Source organism: Magallana gigas, chromosome 1 (genome assembly GCF_963853765.1).
Source record: "Magallana gigas chromosome 1, xbMagGiga1.1, whole genome shotgun sequence".
NCBI lineage: Eukaryota > Metazoa > Mollusca > Bivalvia > Ostreida > Ostreidae > Magallana > Magallana gigas.
In genome coordinates this window covers 7,194,481-7,217,523 of record NC_088853.1, presented here as the reverse complement: position 1 = coordinate 7,217,523, position 23,043 = coordinate 7,194,481, and the positions used below count along the sequence as shown (strand labels likewise).

At 33.6% G+C, this 23,043-nt stretch overlaps 2 protein-coding genes and 1 long non-coding RNA gene across 3 annotated transcripts; 1 reads left to right on the top strand and 2 right to left on the bottom strand.

Annotated features, from left to right (window-relative positions):
* The first annotated feature begins 1,145 nt into the window (after window positions 1-1,145).
* LOC117687815 (uncharacterized) lies at window positions 1,146-3,947 on the top strand. Its single transcript, XM_034465021.2, has 2 exons — window positions 1,146-1,397; window positions 1,738-3,947. Exons 1-2 carry the CDS (start codon window positions 1,300-1,302, stop codon window positions 3,158-3,160), a joined length of 1,521 nt encoding a protein of 506 aa, XP_034320912.2. The 5' UTR covers window positions 1,146-1,299; the 3' UTR covers window positions 3,161-3,947.
* On the bottom strand, window positions 3,414-5,689 carry LOC136275499 (uncharacterized). The gene is made up of 2 exons (XM_066084912.1): window positions 5,407-5,689; window positions 3,414-4,658 (listed from the first exon to the last, which is right to left on the bottom strand). The coding sequence occupies exons 1-2, from the start codon at window positions 5,620-5,622 to the stop codon at window positions 3,414-3,416; spliced, it is 1,461 nt and encodes a 486-aa protein (XP_065940984.1). The 5' UTR covers window positions 5,623-5,689.
* Window positions 5,690-7,716: 2,027 nt separating this feature from the next.
* LOC136274632 (uncharacterized) lies at window positions 7,717-10,984 on the bottom strand. Its single transcript, XR_010713082.1, has 2 exons — window positions 10,282-10,984; window positions 7,717-8,013 (listed from the first exon to the last, which is right to left on the bottom strand). It is a non-coding gene; the product is annotated as an uncharacterized lncRNA (long non-coding RNA).
* Window positions 10,985-23,043: the final 12,059 nt, after the last annotated feature.

Below are 23,043 nucleotides of genomic sequence, written 5' to 3'. Positions count from 1 at the left end.
GCATATATTTTGAACAAAGGCATCATGTGGGTGAAGTATGAGGCTGAATGGAGCAAAGGGAGAGAAGATATACTCCGGACAAGGATTTTTAAAAATATAATTCTGGTATGACCTTCACAGTTTCTTTTCACTGAAAATAGGTTCAAGGTCACTACACACCCTTTCACCCTTTACTCAAAAGCTCTGCTTATGTGAAGTCTGAGCCAAATAGGGGTTAGTAGAAATTATATATGCTCTCAAAAAAGGATTTTTGCATGATCCGATATGATCTTCACCCGTTACCTAGAAATTTCATGCAAGTTCACTGCACATCGTTTAACCATAGAGACACTCTGTGAGTATTAGCCAGATTGGACCAAAGGGAAAAAAGATATGCCCCAGACAAGGATTTTATATATATAATTCTGCTATGACCTTAACCTTATACCTAAAAACATGGTTCAAGGTCACTGCACATCCTTCAACCAAAGGAACCCTGTGGATGAGGTATGAGCCAGATTGGGCCAAGGGGAGAGAAGCTATGCTCCTGTCAAGCCATCTCGGATGGACAGACGGACAAATTGATCACTAGAAGGCGCCCGCATAAACATGCCTTTTTATCTAATTTAAAATAGTATCCATGCTATCTGCCCATGGTGAATAGTCATCAAAACCATTCATCAGCAGAATTTGATTTCCCTCCTTTTTAAGGTGGTATGGGACATCTGTCGATATTAATGTGGATTAAAGTACTATATAATTGAAAACTTTTCACCGGTTTAGAATTTTCAAATTTTACAATATTTAACCAAAAAATAGCTTTTAAAAATATTTGAAAAGGTAAAAATTGTAAAAACCCCAGCGGGATTCAAACTCATGACTTACAGGTTCCTAGTAAACCCTCTAACCCACTGTGCTAAGGAGTTAGGTGACCATTTTTGAAAAGAAACTACATGTACTTATATAATTACACTTTATTTTATTGTTTATTTCGATAAACAATACGTCACAACATGGAAGTGTCCCATATCACCTTAAACTCGGAACACCTCTGACCTAATAAGATCGCCGCATTAAATACAAAGTTTGATTTAACTCTACTTTGTTTATCATCAAGAAATTCTGCATCCCTGACAAATAAAGTTTTCTGTATAATGAAATACCAATGGCAAATAAAACTCCCAATTACCCACCCCTTATTATAGGTGGCGCTCACAACGATTAGGTTCAACGCTATTCTCGCCTCCGCGACTGAAGATCACTTTCACTTTAACCTTCAATCGTAATTCGCTTCGCAGATTCCTTTAAACATTATACATAATGGCTGATTACGGATCGTGGTGCCTCAAAGATATAAGAGACGAATTGCGTCGACGGAATGCGCGAGTCTCCGGTCGGAAAAGAGAGCTTGTCGAAAGGTCTGACTCGCTTCGATATTTAACCATAATTTCCTCTGTTAAACATTATTGACATGTAGAGTGGTGAATAAATGAAATCTAAATGTTTTAAAGTTGTTTTAACTGGTGTATGAGAAATATTTACTTACGCAAATGACTATTACAGTTGTAGCTATAGGGTTAAGTCATGGAACATTGTTTTGAAGTAAAAAAAATACTGAACACAAACTTGAATATACACAAATATACACAAGGAAAAATCTCTTTCATTTTAGCACATAATTGAATGAAAAGAATTAGAAAAATAACAACAAATCCGAATTAAGTAAAAGATTAAACTTATTATGGTCTATATTTTCAGACTAGAAGCTTATGACAGAAACAGTAATTTTGGTAGCAGTGAGAATGTTGAGAGAGAATATGAAATGAAAGTGCCCTGCTATGAGCAGTACAAAGATATTAACAAAGACACACAATTTACACCTGTAAAGAAAGAAGCTATTGCTGCATATTTAGGGAAAATGGGGAAAAGTGTGGATGATCATGTGAAGTATATATATGAGAGCAAGTTTCTGAAATATGTGCGATTGGCGTGTGATGTTGGTTTGTTTTTTGTGAGAGCTGAATGTCATGCAGAGATGAAGAAAAGCATTTCATACAAAGTGGATGTCTGTGTGGATGTAGATGGATGTATTGTGCAATGCCAGTGTGAATGTGCTGCAGGGATGGGCCCATCTGCTGTGTGTAAGCATGTATCTACTGTGTTGTTTGGTTTACAAATGTTTAGTGAGTGTGGAGACATAGTAACAGAAGAAACATGTACTCAAAACCTACAAACATTTCATCATACCAAACGTTATAAGGGTAGCCCCATCAAGGCCAAAGACTTACCATTGGCTAACCCAGACCTTAATGTCATTTTTGAACCTCGACCAAGAGAATTTCAAAATGCTGCTGGACATCAAGACATTTTCAGAAATGTGTGGTTAAATCACCCAAATCTTGATTATTTCCCTGTGTCTCAGCTATTTTCATATGCCAACAAAGTGGCTTTAAACAATGACCATGACTATCTACAAGGTTCTCTTTCCGACAACTGGCTTCGGAATATGAATATTACGGCCATAACTGACAATGAAATAATGCGGACGGAAAGACAGACATGTGGACAAAGTAACAATAAATTATGGCATACTGAACGTCAAAAGAGAATTCATTCCTCTAACTTTGGAAAAATTTGTAAAGCAACTGAGAAAACTGATCTAAACAAAGTTGCCAAAAATTTGACAAAACATAGCCCCCAATTATTTGCCCCTGCTATTTTACATGGCAAATGCTATGAATCAGTTGCTTTACAGGAATTTCAAGAAAAATCTGGTATTCAAACCAAAAAGTGTGGTATTTTTGTGTCTAAATCACATCCTTACTTGGCTGCATCTCCTGATGCAGTCATTGATGACAACAGATTAGTTGAAATCAAATGTCCCTATTCAGCAAAAAACAAAGAAATATCAGAGGAAACTGTACCTTATCTTAATTATGTTAATGACACCTTAGAGCTTGACAATTCTCATGATTATTACTATCAAGTGCAAGGACAGCTCTTCTGTTCTGGAAGGAAGGAATGTACATTTATTGTTTATACTTTAAAAGACATAAAAACAGTTACAATACTTAGAGATGAACATTTTATTGAAAACATGCTCAAGAAATTGAAAGAATTCTTTGAGACTCATTTCAAGAAAGCTGTTTTGAATAGGTTTTTTTTCCAACAAATGGATTAAATGCTGAGATGTGCCTTATTGAGTTCTTGTGGAATTCTTGGTATACATTAGACTTCCCTGTATATTAGTTGAACATAAAACTCTGACTGTACACTAGATTGAAATATGCAGCACTTACAAATTGGATACATTTTCAGTGCACAATTGTTTATAAAAAGTGTTTTTTGATAATAAAAAATTTCAATCTATAAATATGTGATACTTTTTGTTTTCAGCAAAAAACTGAAAGTTTTCAACTTGAATAGGGGTGTATTTATGCATGTTTAGGGACAATGCACTTTCGAAAATTGCACATAATAAAACACACATAAGAAATTTCACTTGCTAATTTTGTTTCCGTAGAGTTGAGGGGTCCTTTTAATATCTTATATGTTTTCGCAAGCCCTATCAACCTCTCAATGTGAACACGTTTGCTTGAAATTTTTCTGTCTCTTAAAACAGTTTTATTAGACATACGGTTTTTTTTCTTAAAGAATGTGGGAATGTTCACCTTAACATCCTTTGGGGCAAACAAATCCTGGACATTGAATCCTTTGTCTGACATAATCGAGTCCCCTGGTTCACAAATGTTTGTTAAAGGGCTACGTTCAACAATTTGCCTGTCACTGGTAGACCCTCCATAAGCTGGGGAGATGTATGATATAAGTCCTCCAGGTGTAGCACCAACAAGCACTTTAACAGTGTTTCTGTTTTTGTAAGTTGAGAAGGTAGATTGTTGAGCAACAGGGGGTTTTGGTTTTTTGACTGGGATTTCAGTGCCATCAATAATAACTCTTGTAGAGGGAAATTTTTGAAAAAAGTCACAGGGTGAAAACAAATTAACTGTGTCTCTATCAGGCCAGAAATTAATTTCTCTAAATTGTCTTGCCATAAAATTTACCCATGTAATCCAAATGTTGTCTACTGTAGTTTTTGATATTCCAAATGAGCGACTCAATTCATAGTTTGTTTGGTTCTGTCTTAGTTTTATCAAAGTTAAAAACAGTTGATTTTCAACTGACAAATTTTGAACTTGATTGTAAAGATATCTTAGATGATAAGCAGCTGGACCTAAACTATGAAGAACAAAAAGGAAATCTGTGTGTGTTGCAAGACCGGTGTAAAATAGCATTCCTTCATGGTCATCAATAAAGTTTTCTATGGATAAAAAAGGTGTAGGGATGGTTTGAGATGATGTCTCTGTGAAGCACACTTCTTCCTTGTCTTCCAACTCAGTAAAATTTGATGCATCTTCGTCCTGATTTAAGTTGCTGTCTGTTGAATCAACAGTACACCAGTTTGCCACATCAGAGATATCAGCATCATCCATCAATACTTCTAATGGTTCTTCAGCCTCATTCTTAATATCTTCAACTTTAAGATTGCGCGCATCTCTTCGCTCACTTCGCTCATCTTTTTTCTGTTTGATGCAGCTATTCCAAGGAAAAACTGAAGGGATCGCATCAGCCTTTCTTTGTTTTTTCAAAGGATCAGTTCCTAAAACAAATATTAATACAATTTCATTTTATTTATTCAAATTGCTGGTCTTTTAATGAATTTCTTTTATGAAAAAAAAGCTCAGATTACATCTTCTCTCAATAGCAGACAGGCTTTACCTGAAGCTATGACTATATTAAGCTTCAGTTCTAATTAGTGAAAAATTTCTTCCATTTCATTTCTTTCTCAAATTTTGATAACAACATTCAACATTATAAATATTATAATGAATTTTATCTGATTCATAAGTTTGATAACAACATTTAACATAAAAGAAAATAATAAATCTTATCCTGCATGTTGTGACATTCCTCCTCCAAGAAATTGATTTTCTTCATCATTCTTCATCACATTCTGTCAGCTCAAGTTAAATATGGGTCTATGCTTTGTGATTTATGACAAAACAAAATAGCCATGGAAGAGCAAACTTTGTAACATAATCACAAGTTTGTCAATTTCATTGCATATTTTGAATCTGCCAATTTATTCAAACATGGCCAATCAATTCATGAAAATAAAGTAAAAAATTATTCAACAACGAACAAAAGTATACAACACATAAATAATCAAGACACATATGTTTTCACTTTCTCGTTTTTTTCATTTTCGGGACATCAATACATTGCAATGCAAAGCAATCCGAACCCCCTCCCCCCCCCCCCCCCCTCCGCCCAGTGAAAACAGTCTCACTCATTATAACAATTTAATACCAAAACACAAATTCAATTAACTGAAAATTGTTATAACGCCAATGAAACAACATATCAGAGAGAAAACTTACCGTGCGAAGTTACAGATATGAAGTCATCTTCCCGAAAATGTTTGTGACAGACAACGCTGTGTGGCTGAGGACACCATTGTTTATAGCGAAACTCCTCGCTGTTTCTTTTGATGGCTAACACCCAGAGTTTCTTCAGTTTTTTGTCTTTAGGGAAACTCAATCCACCGCGGGTTGAGCACCCAGGGACACAGCAACATGTAGGCATTACGATAACAATGTAAACACCAAAACAGTGACGAGCTACTACCGGAAGTATAGATCGTGAACCTAAACGTTCGATGCGCCACCTATATTTTAACAAAGGGGGAAAACCGACAAATATCGATCATTAAGGTAGCTCCATACTCGTAAAATTCTCTGAGGAAAGTTGAAAAACCGAACTGAATTCAACTTAGTAGACTTAAATGTCATCAATTGTTAGAAAAAATATACATGTCATCACACTTTTTGAGATGCCAGATAAACATAAACTAAAGCATATTTTAGCATTAGAAAAATGTATTTTGTTTTTGTTAAAAGTAAAATCTTGTAGGCAGAAACTTGTTTTTCTTGTTTGATTTTAATGTCAACTTTATCAGAAAACTAAAATTACAAAAATATTTTAAAATTAATCGTTGGAATAAGAAAAACTATAGCATTTAGACATACAACTAAGAGAAAAGTCAGAAAAAGAGTTATTTCCCCTTTGCATAAATAAAATATATACAAATTTGGAAATTTAGTATAAAATTAAGTGCGAAAATATCTTGAACCTACCAATAATTCTAATTACATCCATGTGATTATATTCACATAAAATAAATAAAACTATCTTGCACAATTTTTAAAGAATTCAAAGTTTTACAAAACAGTGTGACGTCACAGAACACTGGATCTACTTTAACTGACTATTCGGACAATAGCAAGTTTATTGTCCCATTCCACAGCAACTATTTCCCTTGGCTTTGCCTCATTAAATAGTTGCTGTCTTGGGGGACAATAAACTTGCTATTGTCCTCATACCCAGTAAATACTAAATAGGCATATAATATCCCATCCACCTACATTTCATGTTATATAACCTCCCGTTTGTAACCTTCAATTTCACTGTAAAGTCAACATATCTGTCATAGCCGCAAGTTTCACAATTTATTTCTGCTTCTCATGTACTTAAAATTAGGGGCCTTAATATTGCTTACCAATTCCAACAAGAGACATCCCTCTAACTATTGATAATCATTAAAATTCATTTCATGAATCTACGCAACAATGATAAACCTTCAAGTACAGTCACTCTCAATTTTACAAAAATATTGACGGTACTTTATCCGAAACTGTTCCTTGTATCTTTAACTTAGTACACTAACATTTTTATGAAAAGACAGTTTGTCTTAGAATAAGAAAGCTAATGCAATTCTGAGAAAAAGAATACCACATATTGCCAATTCCATTGAGGTTTAATAAAAATATGGCCATTTAAGTGAACCCACCATTTCCAATTTCCTTTAGTAAACACAGATTTACAGGGTTCTCCATAGTAAAACATCTTTACCTGACCTTTTAGAGGTCAACTTTTGTTCAACCACCTTTAAAAAGAAACCTTATTCAATACAACATATGCCTACATGATATAATCATGATAAAAGCTTCACATCACTTAGAAATACCCTTACATGTATACCCCCCACCCCCCCAATCTTTTGATTTTCATAAAAAGTCATGGTTTGAAATGTTTCACCTAATTTTATGAAACGTGTGGCAATTTCCTTGAGTCATTTCTCACACATATTTGAAAACAATCATCAATGATTCTAAAATTTGATCTTTATTTGTTTATTGTATGATTTGTACCATTTTAATTAACAAATAGACAGCTTTCCTGCTTGTGATTTCTTGTTTTCATGAAAAAAGTAAGCTAACGATCATATTTAGTGAATATCTAATCTATTCTGATTTCTAGTCTTCTTCTAACCATGCTAAAACAGTAAGTTACAACCTACAAGTTAGACATCTGCCTTAAATTAGAATTAAATTCAAACACACCCAGGTAGCTGGAGACAGAGTTGATTTCAATGAAAAATGTTCAAATTTGACATGTTTTTCTACTTTTTTATGCATATATACCTTAGAAAGGTAGAAATAGGTTGTTTCTTGTTCATTTCAAAAGTAATTATCATAGCAGATGTTATTTCAAAGTCAAATGTACATTTACATATCCTTCATGTAATCTTAATGCAGACAATTAAATAGGGGGGGGGGGGGGGGTTCAATTATGTAAACACATCTAAATATCTTTATGAAATAAAAAATAAAGGAAACATAATTGTATACTTTTATTGAAAAAAAATTTTTCACAGCAATTATGAATTTCTTTAAACAGCCTTAATTTTGTTTTCATAATTTCTTATCAAACACAAACCACAACATGGCATGATGCTTTCTTCAAGTTCCATTATTGTTCATGCATTATCGGATTTAATTTGAATTACCGGTAAATAGTCTGTAGAACACAAGGAATATGCATGTGGATAGAGGTGACAGGTTAATCTCAGGAGCTGACCCACAAGAATCAACAGGTACCGGTAAAAGCCATGTGGTAACAAGAGTCTGTTTTGAGCTGAAATAAATAAAAAAAATAATTAGCTGTGTTTACATACATGTACTAGTAATAGCTGTGTTTACATTAACATATGCATAGTATTTCTGTAAAAAATACACTGACCATGCAGTGTAATAAGTATGACATATCCCAATACATGACATAACATTTAGGCAGTACAAGATCAAAAATTTGCATATCAAGTCATAATATAATATTAAAAAATTTTCATAGGTATAAACACTTATCAAATTGAGAAAGAGAGAGAGTTTGAGAGAGAGAGAGAGAGTTTATTACCGTACTTGTAGTGCAACAGTCAATATTTCAATTCGTAAATTACAAACGAATATTACCCACCGAATAGCGTCAAAGTACATGTACTGGTATTAGCTTCTGGTATACCATTTTTTATCAATTCTACTGTTTTTTTTTTTTGCAAATAAATTTAGCGAGGGTTTTTGTTTATTTTCTTTTAAATTACATGTTTTAAAAACAATACTACGTGTAATAAGCATAAAACATGTAAGAGTAAACTTAATGAAGAATTTTTAATAGATTATTTTTCAAAGAATGTGGTACATTACATGTATGTCAATCTTTATAAAACTAGCGTATATTTCGTGCGCCATAAATTGCAAGTTTTTTGTAAATATCATTTACTTGCACGATAGGTATATATGGTCTAACCAAAATTTTCTTCATAAAGCTACAGCTGTATGTACCACATATATGTTTTGTCACAAGTATACATTTAAAAAAAAAATACCCAAATTCCAACAGTTTAAATAAACTCAACTCACTCTCTGATAAGTTCATTGTGTTTTGTGCATGCATATCTTATTTGTCTGCTGCAACAGCAGCCAATCAGCGGTAAGCTGAATCCACAAAAAGAAAGTTTGTGTTTTAGGAGCGGGTAAATTGTTTATGCGACACTGTCAAGAAAACCACACCAAATAATAACAAGAAACATAAATATTCACTTAAATGTATTCTGTTGTAAAGTAAAGGTTTTTAACACTTATTGCATCTTGCAAAACATGTGATGACCTTAATCATCTGTCATATATCTGATATACATGTAATTGTATATGTAAAAGATGGGAGAAATAACGACGGAACAAAGTGGGATTCGAACCTGGCCCTCTGAATCTCTAGTCAAGTGCTCTACCAACTGAGCTACATGTATCTGGCACCGGTATTCAAACCAGTCTGACCGTCACATTCCTCCCCCTTAAATGATCTTCACCCTCGAAGATCATCCCTGGCAGGATCGAGTTAACCTGTTAGTTCCAGGGGTTGGTAACAACACCAATATTGTAACAGGATGGGAGAAATAATGAAGGACCAAACCGGGATTTGAACCTGGGCCCCCTGAATCTCTAGTCAGGTGCTCTACCAACTGAGCTATCTGGCACTGGTATTCAAACCGGTCTGATCGTCACATATATAAAGAATTATTTTAAACAATGTTGTTCAATAAAAAATAACACTCGCAACCTTCAGTTTTTGTCTGTAATTAATCAATATTGGCGTGCGATCAGTTCTCGCCGAGTACCATTTCTCACCAGTGCATTGTTACGTCATTTTATCAACACATAAAATTATATACGAAAATATGATGTAACAGTGCACCAGCGAGAAATGGTCCTCGGCGAGAACTGCTCGCACGCCAGTACTGCCAGTAGTCAGATTAAAAAAAGAGAATAAAAAATTACATATAAAACATTAACAAGGACAATTTAAGTACACATCATAACTGCTAAACAAGAAAAATTATGTGAACTGGTAGAATGGTAGACATAGTTCTAACTTGTAACCTACATGTACAAGTACATGTACCGGGTACCCGTTGGTCTGCTAAACCTCTTTAATGATACAATGATCGGCATCATAAAGATATTAAAGTCATGTTTTAACTCTGAAGTCTGAAGTATACAATTTTATTTACTTGAAGTTATGTCTACAGGGTATTCATGACTACATTTGGAGTCTTCTGCACAAGAATATATGATATGTTTCTAATTAGACCCTGCTTTGAATTTTGAGTTGAAAATTCACAATCTGTTATTTTTTTAAATAGATAAATTCAGTTACCCTTTCCAGTCCCCCATGAACCTCGAGCGAGTCTAAACATCCATGAAACATGTAAAAATTACACGTTAGTAAACAAACACCCACACCATAACAAAAACATCTAACAGTGTGCACGTACTTACATGTACATCTATACTATATACTAAATTTTAACCAGTTAACAAGAAACTTTAAAAGGAGTAAAAGCCTCACCTTGTTCAGTAACATCCACATAAATCACACACTTTAATGTCCATCTTTTCTCCTTTATTACTCGTAGCTTATCAACGGCTGATCGTCGGCAGAAGTGTGGCTGTCAGAATTTCCTCGTAAACGATTCACACGAGAACATATCCCTCCTTATTCAAATATGTAGTATTGTTCCCTGTGCATGTTCATATGTTTCACAGTAACTTGAAAATGCATGTGTACACCGAAAGAATACACAACTTCTCTTCTGCATTACGGCTCTCTCTTTTCTACAATGCCGTTCGTTACTGTTTACATTCGGCGCGCGCGCGGGGGTTACAAACAGGGGCGCCCCGACAAATAGTTGCACATAGAACGTTTAAATAATGTGTGTTCATTGAATTCATAAATGATATAGATGAAAAAAATGAAATTGAATCACAACAATTTATCTAAGACGCAACACAACGTAATGCAGTAAATTCCTGGGCCTTAATGTGGCATTTGTTCGCTTGTGTGTCTATGTAGACATATTAACTCGTTCATGTACGATTCTCACATATTTGTTTTATGAAATTTGAAAAAAATATAGCACAGAACTTGTTTAATTTGATACCAAATGACATTATTTAATATATTAACAATAACTGAATTAATTTTTTTTCATAAAATGATAACGATTTTTGCTATCAGAAAAATACGTGTATGAGCTGCTGGCCCCTTATTATAGGGGCCAGCCCTTTTTTCTTAATTTTAAATGAAAGCTCTCGTTATTCTAAACAACTTTTGTTCTATATGTATTAACAAAACATTTTTAGTTTAAAGGTTATAATACAAAAAGCAATAAAATTTCAGCCCCGAAAAAATCTTAAACTTTGGCGACAAATAGCTCAAAAACTAACAAAGAAATTACCAAAATTTTCATGCCAGCAAAACTATAAAATGTTACCGACAATTTCGCCAAATTTCATGCATCTATCATCTGTAGTTCCCGAGATCAACTCTGGACAAAAGACCCCCCAAATTTCAATTAAAGGGCAATAACTCATAACCGGAAGTGAATTTTAAAAATTTGAAAAAAACGTCTAGAGATATTATTATCATCTACATACCCTGAAAGTTTCATAGCAATCAGACAAAAAATGTTCGAGAAATCTCGTGCACAAAATTTGCGGGAAAAAAAAATAAATAATAATAAGAAACAGTAGAATAACAGAAGGGTTTTCCGTTGAAAAACGGAAAACCCTAACTAGATTCGATCTCGTTGCGAGCAACGAGTGGGTCTTCCGTCCGGTTTTTTTCCATGATTTAACGACTGAGCTTCTTGGATTCTCGCTTCTAGCAGTAATTATCCTTTGAATTTCATTGATTTCACAAACACATTCGAAATAAACCCTCCCCCCTTTTTATGTGTGCCCTTAGACATTTACCTTGGTCGTTCGATCTTGACCTCTTAGAACTGATCTTTTATAAGTATCTGCAAGATATATATCAGATTCATTTATATGTACAATTAGCTTTTTCGACCCTCTTTCTCCTTATTTTTAGGTTTGATCTTGACCTTTGACCTCTAAGAAATGGTGTATTAGCACCCCCCCCCCCCCATTTATCCCTTATTTTGTAAAAGAATTGATTTCTAATATGAAAATGACCCTCGATATTTGGACTGGAAATTGTATATTTCTATTTAAAATAATACCTAACAAAGTGTTATAACCGTTTGTCAGAATTTTTCAAAAGTTTGAAACCTTGTCTGCGTTTTAGACTACGCCTCCGAATAAAAATTGTAGCTCCAGTAAAACTCTGTAGAACTAGGCGAAAATTCATGGGATTGTTCCTCACACGTGAATCTAAGTGTTTGCAAAATTTAAAACGAAAGGAACCATATTGAAGAAAGTAATCCATCTCCAGCGGCATCACGCTATCATTCAGAGAAACGAAATTTTAACGCTTCGATATTTCTATCTAATAAATTCATGCTCAAATTTCACTGAAAGTTTGTGTTTACATTTTTATTAGCAGTCTGTGACGATATTTTTTAAAGATCCAAGAAAGGTAACTCTTCCTTCCCATACCCCGATTTTCTATGTAGTTACTCGCGACAAGAGTTTGACCTGGACTGTTGATTTCTTAGTCAACGCTATCCGGCGACATTGTTTACAAGCAGCACTGATTTTTATTAACAAATTGATAAGTATCTGAACCAATTGCTAAGCACATATGTATTCATAATGCTTCTCAATTCTTTTTTTAAACATTTTCCGGAATGTAAACACGGCGGATCTAAACCATACGGGTGTGTATTGTTTTGCATCGCATCACATTCATTTAATTGACAGCCGATAGAATTTGAAACACGCACCTTTTAAGAGTGGTTAGTGACTGGAATGCAAAGCTAATGGTCGCAGGTTACTAGTTGATTTTACAGTATATAGGGTAGACATATTTAAATAGATATCTTTCGACATTTATAAAATTAGCTTGGAAGCGCTTATGTTTAACACATGTATTTCAGCGTTTATAATAATAGCGAAATCCTTCTGATTATAATATACAATAATCTACATTAATATTTACATGTAACCCATACCACCTTACATAATTATATTTTCTCACGGTCCTGGAAGTCCTACAGTGAAAACCATTGCGTAATAACTGATATATATGCGCGGATCCGGAACATTTTTCCAGAGGGGGGGGGGGGTCCAAAGAATATATGTTTTTACCAGGGGAAAGGGTTCAAGACATAATTGCGAAAATGTTACTATGTAAATTCAATAAATTTTCATTTTCCACGGGGAAGGGGGGCGGGGGTCGACCCCATCCCCCCTTGACCCCGCTCTAGATTCGCGCATGATTTATTTTCCAACAAAACGTTGGGATGCACGTTTCCGCACCTTCCGCACACTGGACGCTGACATGAAGTGAAGCTGACCTTCCTCCGTCTTCACTGCGGTTGAAAAGAATCTACATTAAATCGTCTTCATCATCTGTAAATTCTGAATCTATGGAAACTCCCTATTTAAAATGTTGTAGTCGTTCAGGATCTGACTAGGAATCTCCAACCAAATATTACGGAGCCTCTCTTCCGTACATGTATGACTAATACTGGGCCAAGCCTGAAATTATTCCATTGTTGTTGGACCCAGCCTCAAAAAACTTCCAACAAGCCAACACGCACTTTAGCTTTCAGATTTCTTATAGTCCTTGCATGAGTTTGGTATGCATCAGCACCGAAAGTCTGATTCCAACTGACCATAATTTACAATTCGAAATTATATATAAAGCAATTATTGAATAACACAATCAAGGTTTAAATAACATATTATGCAGAATTGTAATGAAATCATTTATCAAACAACAATTGAGTATAAATCATGACATTTCATCAGATATACCAACAGGATTAATAACAGAGTTTCAAAAAGCGCAGAAGTCATTTCAAATATTAACTGTCCATCTCTGACTGTGCCTCAGGTGGGATAAAGGCTGTGCGAAATTTAGAACGTTTTTAAAACAAATGTCGAAATATGGCAAAAGTTTTTGGAATAAAAAAACCCAAAATCAGAAAAAAATAAATTTACACAATAATTAAAAATAGTCCGAATGATTGAATTTCAAACCGTGACATGTTCATCATTTAAAAATTTAATCAATTTCTGTGTTGATCTCAAACATTATTTTTAATTCCTTTTATAACTATTTAGAGTTAATAATCCACCATTAATCTTTTGTCTGACGATCCTTAAGATCATTTATAATTATCAAAGTTTACACGAATATTGTGTATCAGATAACCCTGTACAGCACCGACCGTGGGAATCGATTTCCTCCGCCGCGAGCGAGGGATCGCTTACATAATAACAAATACACAGAGCTCAGAAACGCAGTTAATGCTTGAAATGTCTTATCGTCCACGCGTAAAAACTTTAAGAAAAGCATGCATACTGTTATGAACCTTTTCCAAATGCATTAAAACATCTCGAATACAATAATAAACTTTCTGTGGTGAATTTATGTCAGTTGTACACACAATGTCTTTTCGGTAGCATGCTAAATAAAAACAGGTGCATGTTAAAAAGTAAGCTTTTTACACTCACATTACACAAAACCTGACGAAGTAATATTATAACGGCATTGATACGATCCCAATTAGCAATATTATGTTCTTAGATCGTTCTAAGGTACATGTAATTTAAAAAAAAATCAAATTTCATCCAATCAATTCGAAAAAGATGTCATCAGACGCAGAATTACAAGTGCAACTTGGATATCATATTTTAAAATGAAGTTGGGGTTATTTAAACAAGATTTAAATATGTTATAATATAAAATTAGCTGGGAAGCGCTAACGTTTTACACACGTATTTCAGCGTTGAAAATTGTTTGCCGTGATGATTTCTCTTTGTTTAAATAACGTTTTATTTCTGCACGATTAATAAATTCAGATGAATGTAGGAATGCCGAAATCAGTATATGCCGAAATCAGTGTATATAACATGTAAATCGACGACAGAATTTTTATCAGTTCTAACATTCAGAAGTAATCCAGATACAGACTAAACGTAAAACAAGAAATATACATGTACCAGAAATATTTCACGGCTGCTAACATCCCGTGTATACTGTGAAAAATTTAATTCCCAATACAGGTGATGCGTGCCCTATGATATCAGGACTTTCTCTCACAATGTCCGATCGGCTCCGTAATTACCAAACAATAAGAATAGTGTCCGAGGTACATTTACACACATTTTCATTTGGATTGAGTTAACGGCTCGAGAAGTAGATTTTTTTTCTACATATAAGTCAAGCACGCCAATCGTAACTCAAATGCCAAGACATTCACAACTGTTAAAAATAAATGAATTGGTCTGGTGTGTTGTACAGTGTTTAAAAGGTACTACGTTGTAATTCAAAGCTTAAGATCAAAGATCAAAGATACGCAGGTAACATTACTTTTCGATCGTGGGACTCGGAGGGGGTGGCTTTTATATTAAACTTTCAATATTAAATTCTCAATATTACACTCTAAATTATTACTAAATAAATGCATATATTAGAACATTGTATAACGTTGTAATATAAAAAAAACAAACTATTTCAGTATTAATATTTATCTATGGAATTGAATGTGCATTACTCTAACGAATGAGCTACGCGGACTCTGCATTGCCTGTTACGTAATGTATGACCGTTGCGCTTTACAGCCTGAATCTTAACAAAATTGTTCAAAAGTTTACGTGAACATTCCGGACTTTTCAATTTCACACAGCGAGGGTTTTCATTTATTTATTGCGCTATCGTGCAACACCTACCACACGTATTGTAACACTGGAATGGCATTTTCTTTCAATGCTTACACCATGCTAAATTAGTGCATTCATTTTCTGGTTCGCCACCACCTCTTTCTTATTCTGTTTTACAACTGATAAGATTAAGAACTACACTATTTTTGTAAGCCGATTTATTTCTATTAAATTCTGTATTGTATTTAATATTTTGAATACACAATTGGCCTTGCGTATCTGACAATAACTTATTCAATGCTAAATAAATTAAAATTACATCTGTTGTGTAAGATAAAAGAGTGTGTTCTTGAAACAATATATGTAAACAAAATAAATACTGTAGTTATTATCAAGATTGAATTATGAACGTACAAAGGATCAATGAACATGTGTGTGATAAAGTAGAAGCACATGAAGCGAGTGTTATTCGACTTCCGCGGATCGCATGCATGTCAAAGTGGCCGGGATCTTCACGGCCATATGCGGGGTATGGATTATATAATTGTGTACACAGAGCTCCGTGGCCATGTTCACTTAAAATATTTGCAGTTTGATAACTTATTTTATTTAAACAATATATTACTATTTAACAACTTTGAAAATATACAAAGAGCCCCCTTTTCAATGACATATGTCACAATGTCATACATGTATTTACTGAGATATCTACCGTTTGTAATTATGAAGCTAAAGCAGATTAATTTCATCATTTAAAGATTTTATCATTTTTTGAGTTCGTGTTTTGTGTACATTTTTTTTTTTACAATTATTTAGATTTACTTACCCACCATTAATGTTTTGTCTGACGATGCTTAAGATTGAAAATATAAACATTTATATGTTATAGAACTTCTTTGTGAACCCATATATGAGAGACGCAAATCTTGTGTATGAGATAACCGCTGACCACTAGGTAGTCCAGCCGCGACCAAGGCGACCGATTTTCTCGGCTGCGAGCTAGGGATCAGTTACGTAATGGTACAAGCAGAGATCAAAAACCAGGTTTATGCTTGCAGAACTTAACAAAACTTACATATAGCCGTCACGCAAAAGCTTGAAGAAAATAATGTATACTGTTATGAAACTTTTTCGAATGAATTAAACCATCCCGAATTCAATAATACATTTTCTGTGGTGAATTAATGTCAGTTGTACACAATGACTGAGGTCATTTTAACACGATTTAAATGAAATTAATTTTTGAAAAATTCAAAATTCATCCAATCAATTCGAGAAAGATGTCATCAGACGCAGAATTGTAAACGCAACTTAGATATCATGTTTGAAAATTAGTCTGAGGTCATTTTAACGCGATTTAAATTAGTTTAAAATTTTTGAAAAATTTAAAATTCATCGAATCAATTCGAAGAAGATGTCATCAGACGCAGAATTGTAAACATAACCTACATTTAATGTTTTGAAATTAGTATGAGGTCATTTTAACACGATTTAAATGAAATTAAAATTTTCAAAAAAATTAAAAATTCATCCAATCATTTCGACAAAGATGTCATTAGACGCGAAATTGTAAGCGCAATTTAGATATCATGTTTTAAAATAAGTCCGATGTCATTTAAACACGATTTAATTAAATTTAAAATTTTCAAAAAAATTAAAAATCATCCAATCAATTCGACAACGATGTCATTAGACGCAGAATTCAAAGCGCAACTTAGATATCATGTTCAAAAATTTTTATGATCTCATTTAAACACGATTTAATTAAATTTAAATTTTTTAAAATTTTTTAAATTCATCCAATCAATTCGAGAAAGATGTCATTGGACGCAGAATTGAAAGCGCAACTTAGATATTATGTTTTAAAATTAGTCTGAGGTCATTTTAATGCAATTCAAATGAGTTTAAATTTTTTTAAAAATTTAAAATTCATCCAATCAATTCGAGAAAGATGTCATCACACTCAGAATTGTAAGCGTAACCTAAATATTATGTTTTGAAATTAGTCTGAGGTCATTTAAACACGATTTAATTAAATTTAAAATTTTCAAAAATTTTAAAAATCATCCAATCAATTCGAGAAAGATGTAATTAGAGGCAGAATTGTAAGCACAACTTCAATATTACATTTAAAAATTAGTCACAGGTCAATTTATTAAGATTTAATTAAATTTAAATTTTTTTAAAAATTTATAATTTATCCAATCAATTCGAAAAAGATGTCATCAGACGCAGAATTGTAAGTGCAACTTGGATATCATGTTTTAAAATTAGTCTGAGATCATTTTAACACGATTTAATTAAATTTTAAATTTTTAAAAAAATTAAATTTCATCCAATTCATTCGAGAAAAATTTCATTGGACACAAAATTGTAAGCGCAACTTAAATATTATGTTTTAAAATTAGTCTGAGGTCATTTAATTACGATTTAATTAAATTTAAAATTTTCAAAAAATTTAAATTTCATCCCATCAATTGAAAAAAGATTTTATTAGACGTAGAATTAAAGTGCAACTTAGATATTATGTTTTAAAATTAGTCTGAGGTCATTATAACACATTTAATATGAGTTTTAAAATTTAGCTTCCCTACTCGGAATTTCCAGACAATGATTTTTCTCGTGATGCTAGACTATCATGTCCTCTATCATTCCTGAAATTTTCAGCTTTCTATCTTTTCTCGCTTTAAAATAGATGTGTAGACAATGAAAACTCATCGAAAGTGTGTTCTATATCTTGACCCCGATTAGCTTCCGTACTCGGAATTTCCAGACAATGATTTTCCTCGGGAGGCTAGACGATCATGTCCTCTATCATTCCTGAAAATGTCAGCTTTTTATCTTTGGACGTTTTTGAGGAGATGCGTGGACAAGACGTTTTCGTCAAAAACGTGTCCTATATTTTGACCCCAGCTAGCTTCCGTACTCGGAATTTCCGGACGATGATTTTCCTCGTGAGGCTAGACGTTCATGTTCTCTATCATTCCTGAAAATTTCAGCTTTCTATCTTTGGACGTTTTTAAGGAGATGCGTGGACAAGACGTTTTCGTCAAAAACGTGTCCTATATTTTGACCCCAGCTAGCTTCCGTACTCGGAATTTCAGGACAATGATTTTCCTCGTGAGGCTAGACGTTCATGTTCTCTATCATTCCTGAAAATTTCAGCTTTCTATCTTTGGACGTTTTTAAGGAGATGCGTGGACAAGATGTTTTCGTCAAAAACGTGTCCTATATTTTGACCCCAGCTAGCTTCCGTACTCGGAATTTCCGGACAATGATTTTCCTCGTGAGGCTAGACGTTCATGTTCTCTATCATTCCTGAAAATTTCAGCTTTCTATCTTTGCTCGTTTTTGAGGAGATACGTGGACAAGAACTTTTTAAAAAATGACAAAATGGCGGATAAGTCCGAACCGGAAGTGATTTTTACAAAATAAAAAAAAGCGTATCAAGTTTATATAATAAAAAATCGATGCTGAAAATTTGACAAAAATCGGACCACCCATCTCCGAGAAATCTTCTGCACAAAAATTGTAAAGAAAAGAAAAGGAAAAAAAAACTAGAGCAAAGCTCGTTGCAAAGCAACGAGTGGGTTTTCCGCTAATGTCGAAAGCAACGCTAGAAGTACGTCTAAGAAGCAGAGTTCTTTATCTAGTAACAAAGAAACCTAAGTACAAAAAGATAAAAAAAAAATCGAATGATTCTTGGTACAACTTAACATAATCCGAATGTTTTAAGTACGACTTAACCAAAAACCCTTAACCATTTCAAGAACGACTTAAAAAAAAAACAATGTGTTTAAGTACGACTTAACACATTTGACTTCATTTTAGGTACAAGTTTACTTTACCTTGAACTAACTTCTTTTTTCTTAACCCAGAATGCAAAATTAAAATTAAAATTTACGTAAAAAATCAATTTTGTTTAAAACATAATTCTGAGCAAATTTTCCTCTTCGCTGCTTTTCAAAGGGTTGACCTTTCGTACTGTGTGCTCGTTGCGTCATTAATTGTCAGAAACTTATCGATGTAAAGTTTACTTTACTGTACCTCTGTGAATATTTTCTATGTAAAATTACTATGAACCAGACAACATTGAAATGGTGAACATTTCAAAGGGCCCCGCTTATGTTATTTCAGAGAATTCTGCTTTGACCTTGACCTATAACTTGAAATTTCTCCAGCTTGCATAGAACTTTTAATTCAATTTCATTCCCCCTAACATACATGCATTTTTGTTCAATCTGACCAAGATTAAGCATATTTGGAAAATAATCTACTGTCTAAAACTAATTTTAAAAAGATCTGCTATGACCTTCACATTGACAGACTTGGTTCAAGGTCACTGCACGCCATTAACCAATAAACTCTGTAAAGGTAAAATATTAGCCAAATAGGGGCTAAAAGGAGAGTATATCTATGCTCTTAAAATATGGATTTTTGTGTGATCTGATATGACCTTGACTCTTCATCTACAAATATCATTCGAGGTCATTGCATATATTTTGATCAAAGGCATCATGTGGGTGAAGTATGAGGCTGAATGGAGCAAAGGGAGAGAAGATATACTCCGGACAAGGATTTTTAAAAATATAATTCTGCTATGACCTTCACAGTTTCTTTTCACTGAAAATAGGTTCAAGGTCACTACACACCCTTTCACCCTTTACTCAAACGCTCTGCTTATGTGAAGTCTGAGCCAAATAGGGGTTAGTAGAAATTATATATGCTCTCAAAAAAGGATTTTTGCATGATCCGATATGATCTTCACCTGTTACCTAGAAATTTCATGCAAGGTCACTGGCTCACTGCACATCGTTTAACCATAGAGACACTCTGTGAGTATTAGCCAGATTGGACCAAAGGGAAAAAAGATATGCCCCAGACAAGGATTTTATATATATAATTCTGCTATGACCTTAACCTTATACCTAAAAACATGGTTCAAGGTCACTGCACATCCTTCAACCAAAGGAACCCTGTGGATGAGGTATGAGCCAGATTGGGCCAAGGGGAGAGAAGCTATGCTCCTGTCAAGCCATCTCGGATGGACAGACGGACAAATTGATCACTAGAAGGCGCCCGCATAAACATGCCTTTTTATCTAATTTAAAATAGTATCCATGCTATCTGCCCATGGTGAATAGTCATCAAAACTATTCATCAGCAGAATTTGATTTCCCTCCTTTTTAAGGTGGTATGGGACATCTGTCGATATTAATGTGGATTAAAGTACTATATAATTGAAAACTTTTCACCGGTTTAGAATTTTCAAATTTTACAATATTTAACCAAAAAATAGCTTTTAAAAATATTTGAAAAGGTAAAAATTGTAAAAACCCCAGTGGGATTCGAACTCATGACTTACAGGTTCCTAGTAAACCCTCTAACCCACTGTGCTAAGGAGTTAGGTGACCATTTTTGAAAAAGAAACTACATGTACTTATATAATTACACTTTATTTTATTGTTTATTTCGATAAACAATACGTCACAACATGGAAGTGTCCCATATCACCTTAAACTCGGAACACCTCTGACCTAATAAGATCGCCGCATTAAATACAAAGTTTGATTTAACTCTAATTTGTTTATCATCAAGACATTCTGCATCACTGACAAATAAAGTTTTCTTCTGTATAATGAAATACCAATTAACTGACTATTCGGACAATAGCAAGTTTATTGTCCCACTCCACAGCAACTATTTCCCTTGGCTTTGCCTCATTAAATAGTTGCTGTCTTGGGGGACAATAAACTTGCTATTGTCCTCATACCCAGTAAATACTAAATAGGCATATAATATCCCATCCACCTACATTTCATGTTATATAACCTCCCGTTTGTACATGTAACCTTCAATTTCACTGTAAAGTCAACATAGCTGTCATAGCCGCAAGTTTCACAATTTATTTCTGCTTCTCATGTACTTAAAAGTAGGGGCCTTAATATTGCTTACCAATTCCAACAAGAGACATCCCTCTAACTATTGATAATCATTAAAATTCATTTCATGAATCTACGCAACAATGATAAATTTTACAAAAATATTGACGGTACTCTATCCAAAACTGTTCCTTGTACCTTTAACTGCAATTAGTACACTAACATTTTATGAAAAGACGGTTTGTCTTAGAATAAGAGAGCTAATGCAATTCTGAGAAAAAGAATACCACATTTTGCCAATTCCATTGAGGTTTAATAAAAATATGGCCATTTAAGTGAACCCACCATTTCCAATTTCCTTTAGTAAACACAGATTTACAGGGTTCTCCATAGTAAAACATCTTTACCTGACCTTTTAGAGGTCAACTTTTGTTCAACCACCTTTAAAAAGAAACCTTATTCAATACAACATACATCTACATGATATAATCATGATAAAAGCTCCACATCACTTAGAAATACCCTTACATGTATACCTCCCACCCCCCTAATCTTTTGATTTTCATAAAAAGTCATGGTTTGAAATGTTTTACCTAATTTTATGAAACGTGTGGCAATTTCCTTGAGTAATTTCTCACACATATTTGAAAACAATCATCAGTGATTCTAAAATTTGATCTTTATTTATTTATTGTATGATGTGTACCATTTTAATTAACAAATAGACAGCTGTCCTGCTTGTGATTTCTTGTTTTCATGAAAAAAGTAAGCTAACAATCATATTTAGTGAATATCTAATCTATTCTGATTTCTAGTCTCCTTCTAACCATGCTAAAACAGTAAATTACAACCTACAAGTTAGACATCTGCCTTAAATTAGAATTAAATTCAAACACACCCAGGTAGCTGGAGACAGAGTTGATTTCTATGAAAAATGTTCAAATTTGACATGTTTTTCTACTTTTTTATGCATATATACCTTAGAAAGGTAGAAATAGGTTGTTTCTTGTTCATTTCAAAAGTAATTATCATAGCAGATGTTATTTCAAAGTCAAATGTACATTTACATATCCTACATGTAATCTTAATGCAGACAATTAAATAGAGGGGGGGGGGGGATTTTTCAATTATGTAAATTATTAACACATCTAAAAATCTTTATGAAATAAAAAATAAAGGAAACATAATTGCATACTTTTATTGAAAAACAAATTTTCACAGCAATTATGAATTTCTTTAAACAGCCTTAATTTTGTTTTCATAATTTCTTATCAAACACAAACCACAACATGGCATGATGCTTTCTTCAAGTTCCATTATTGATCATGCATTATCGGATTTAATTTGATTTACCGGTAAATAGTCTGTAGAACACAAGGAATATGCATGTGGATAGAGGTGACAGGTTAATCTCAGGAGCTGACCCACAAGAATCAACAGGTACCGGTAAAAGCCATGTGGTAACAAGAGTCTGTTTTGAGCTGAAATAAAAAAAAAAAAAATTAGCTGTGTTTACATACATGTACTAGTAATAGCTGTGTTTACATTAACATATGCATACTAGTATTTCTGGAAAAAACACACTGACCATGCAGTGTAATAAGTATGACATATCCCAATACATGACATAACATCTAGGCAGTACAAGATCAAAA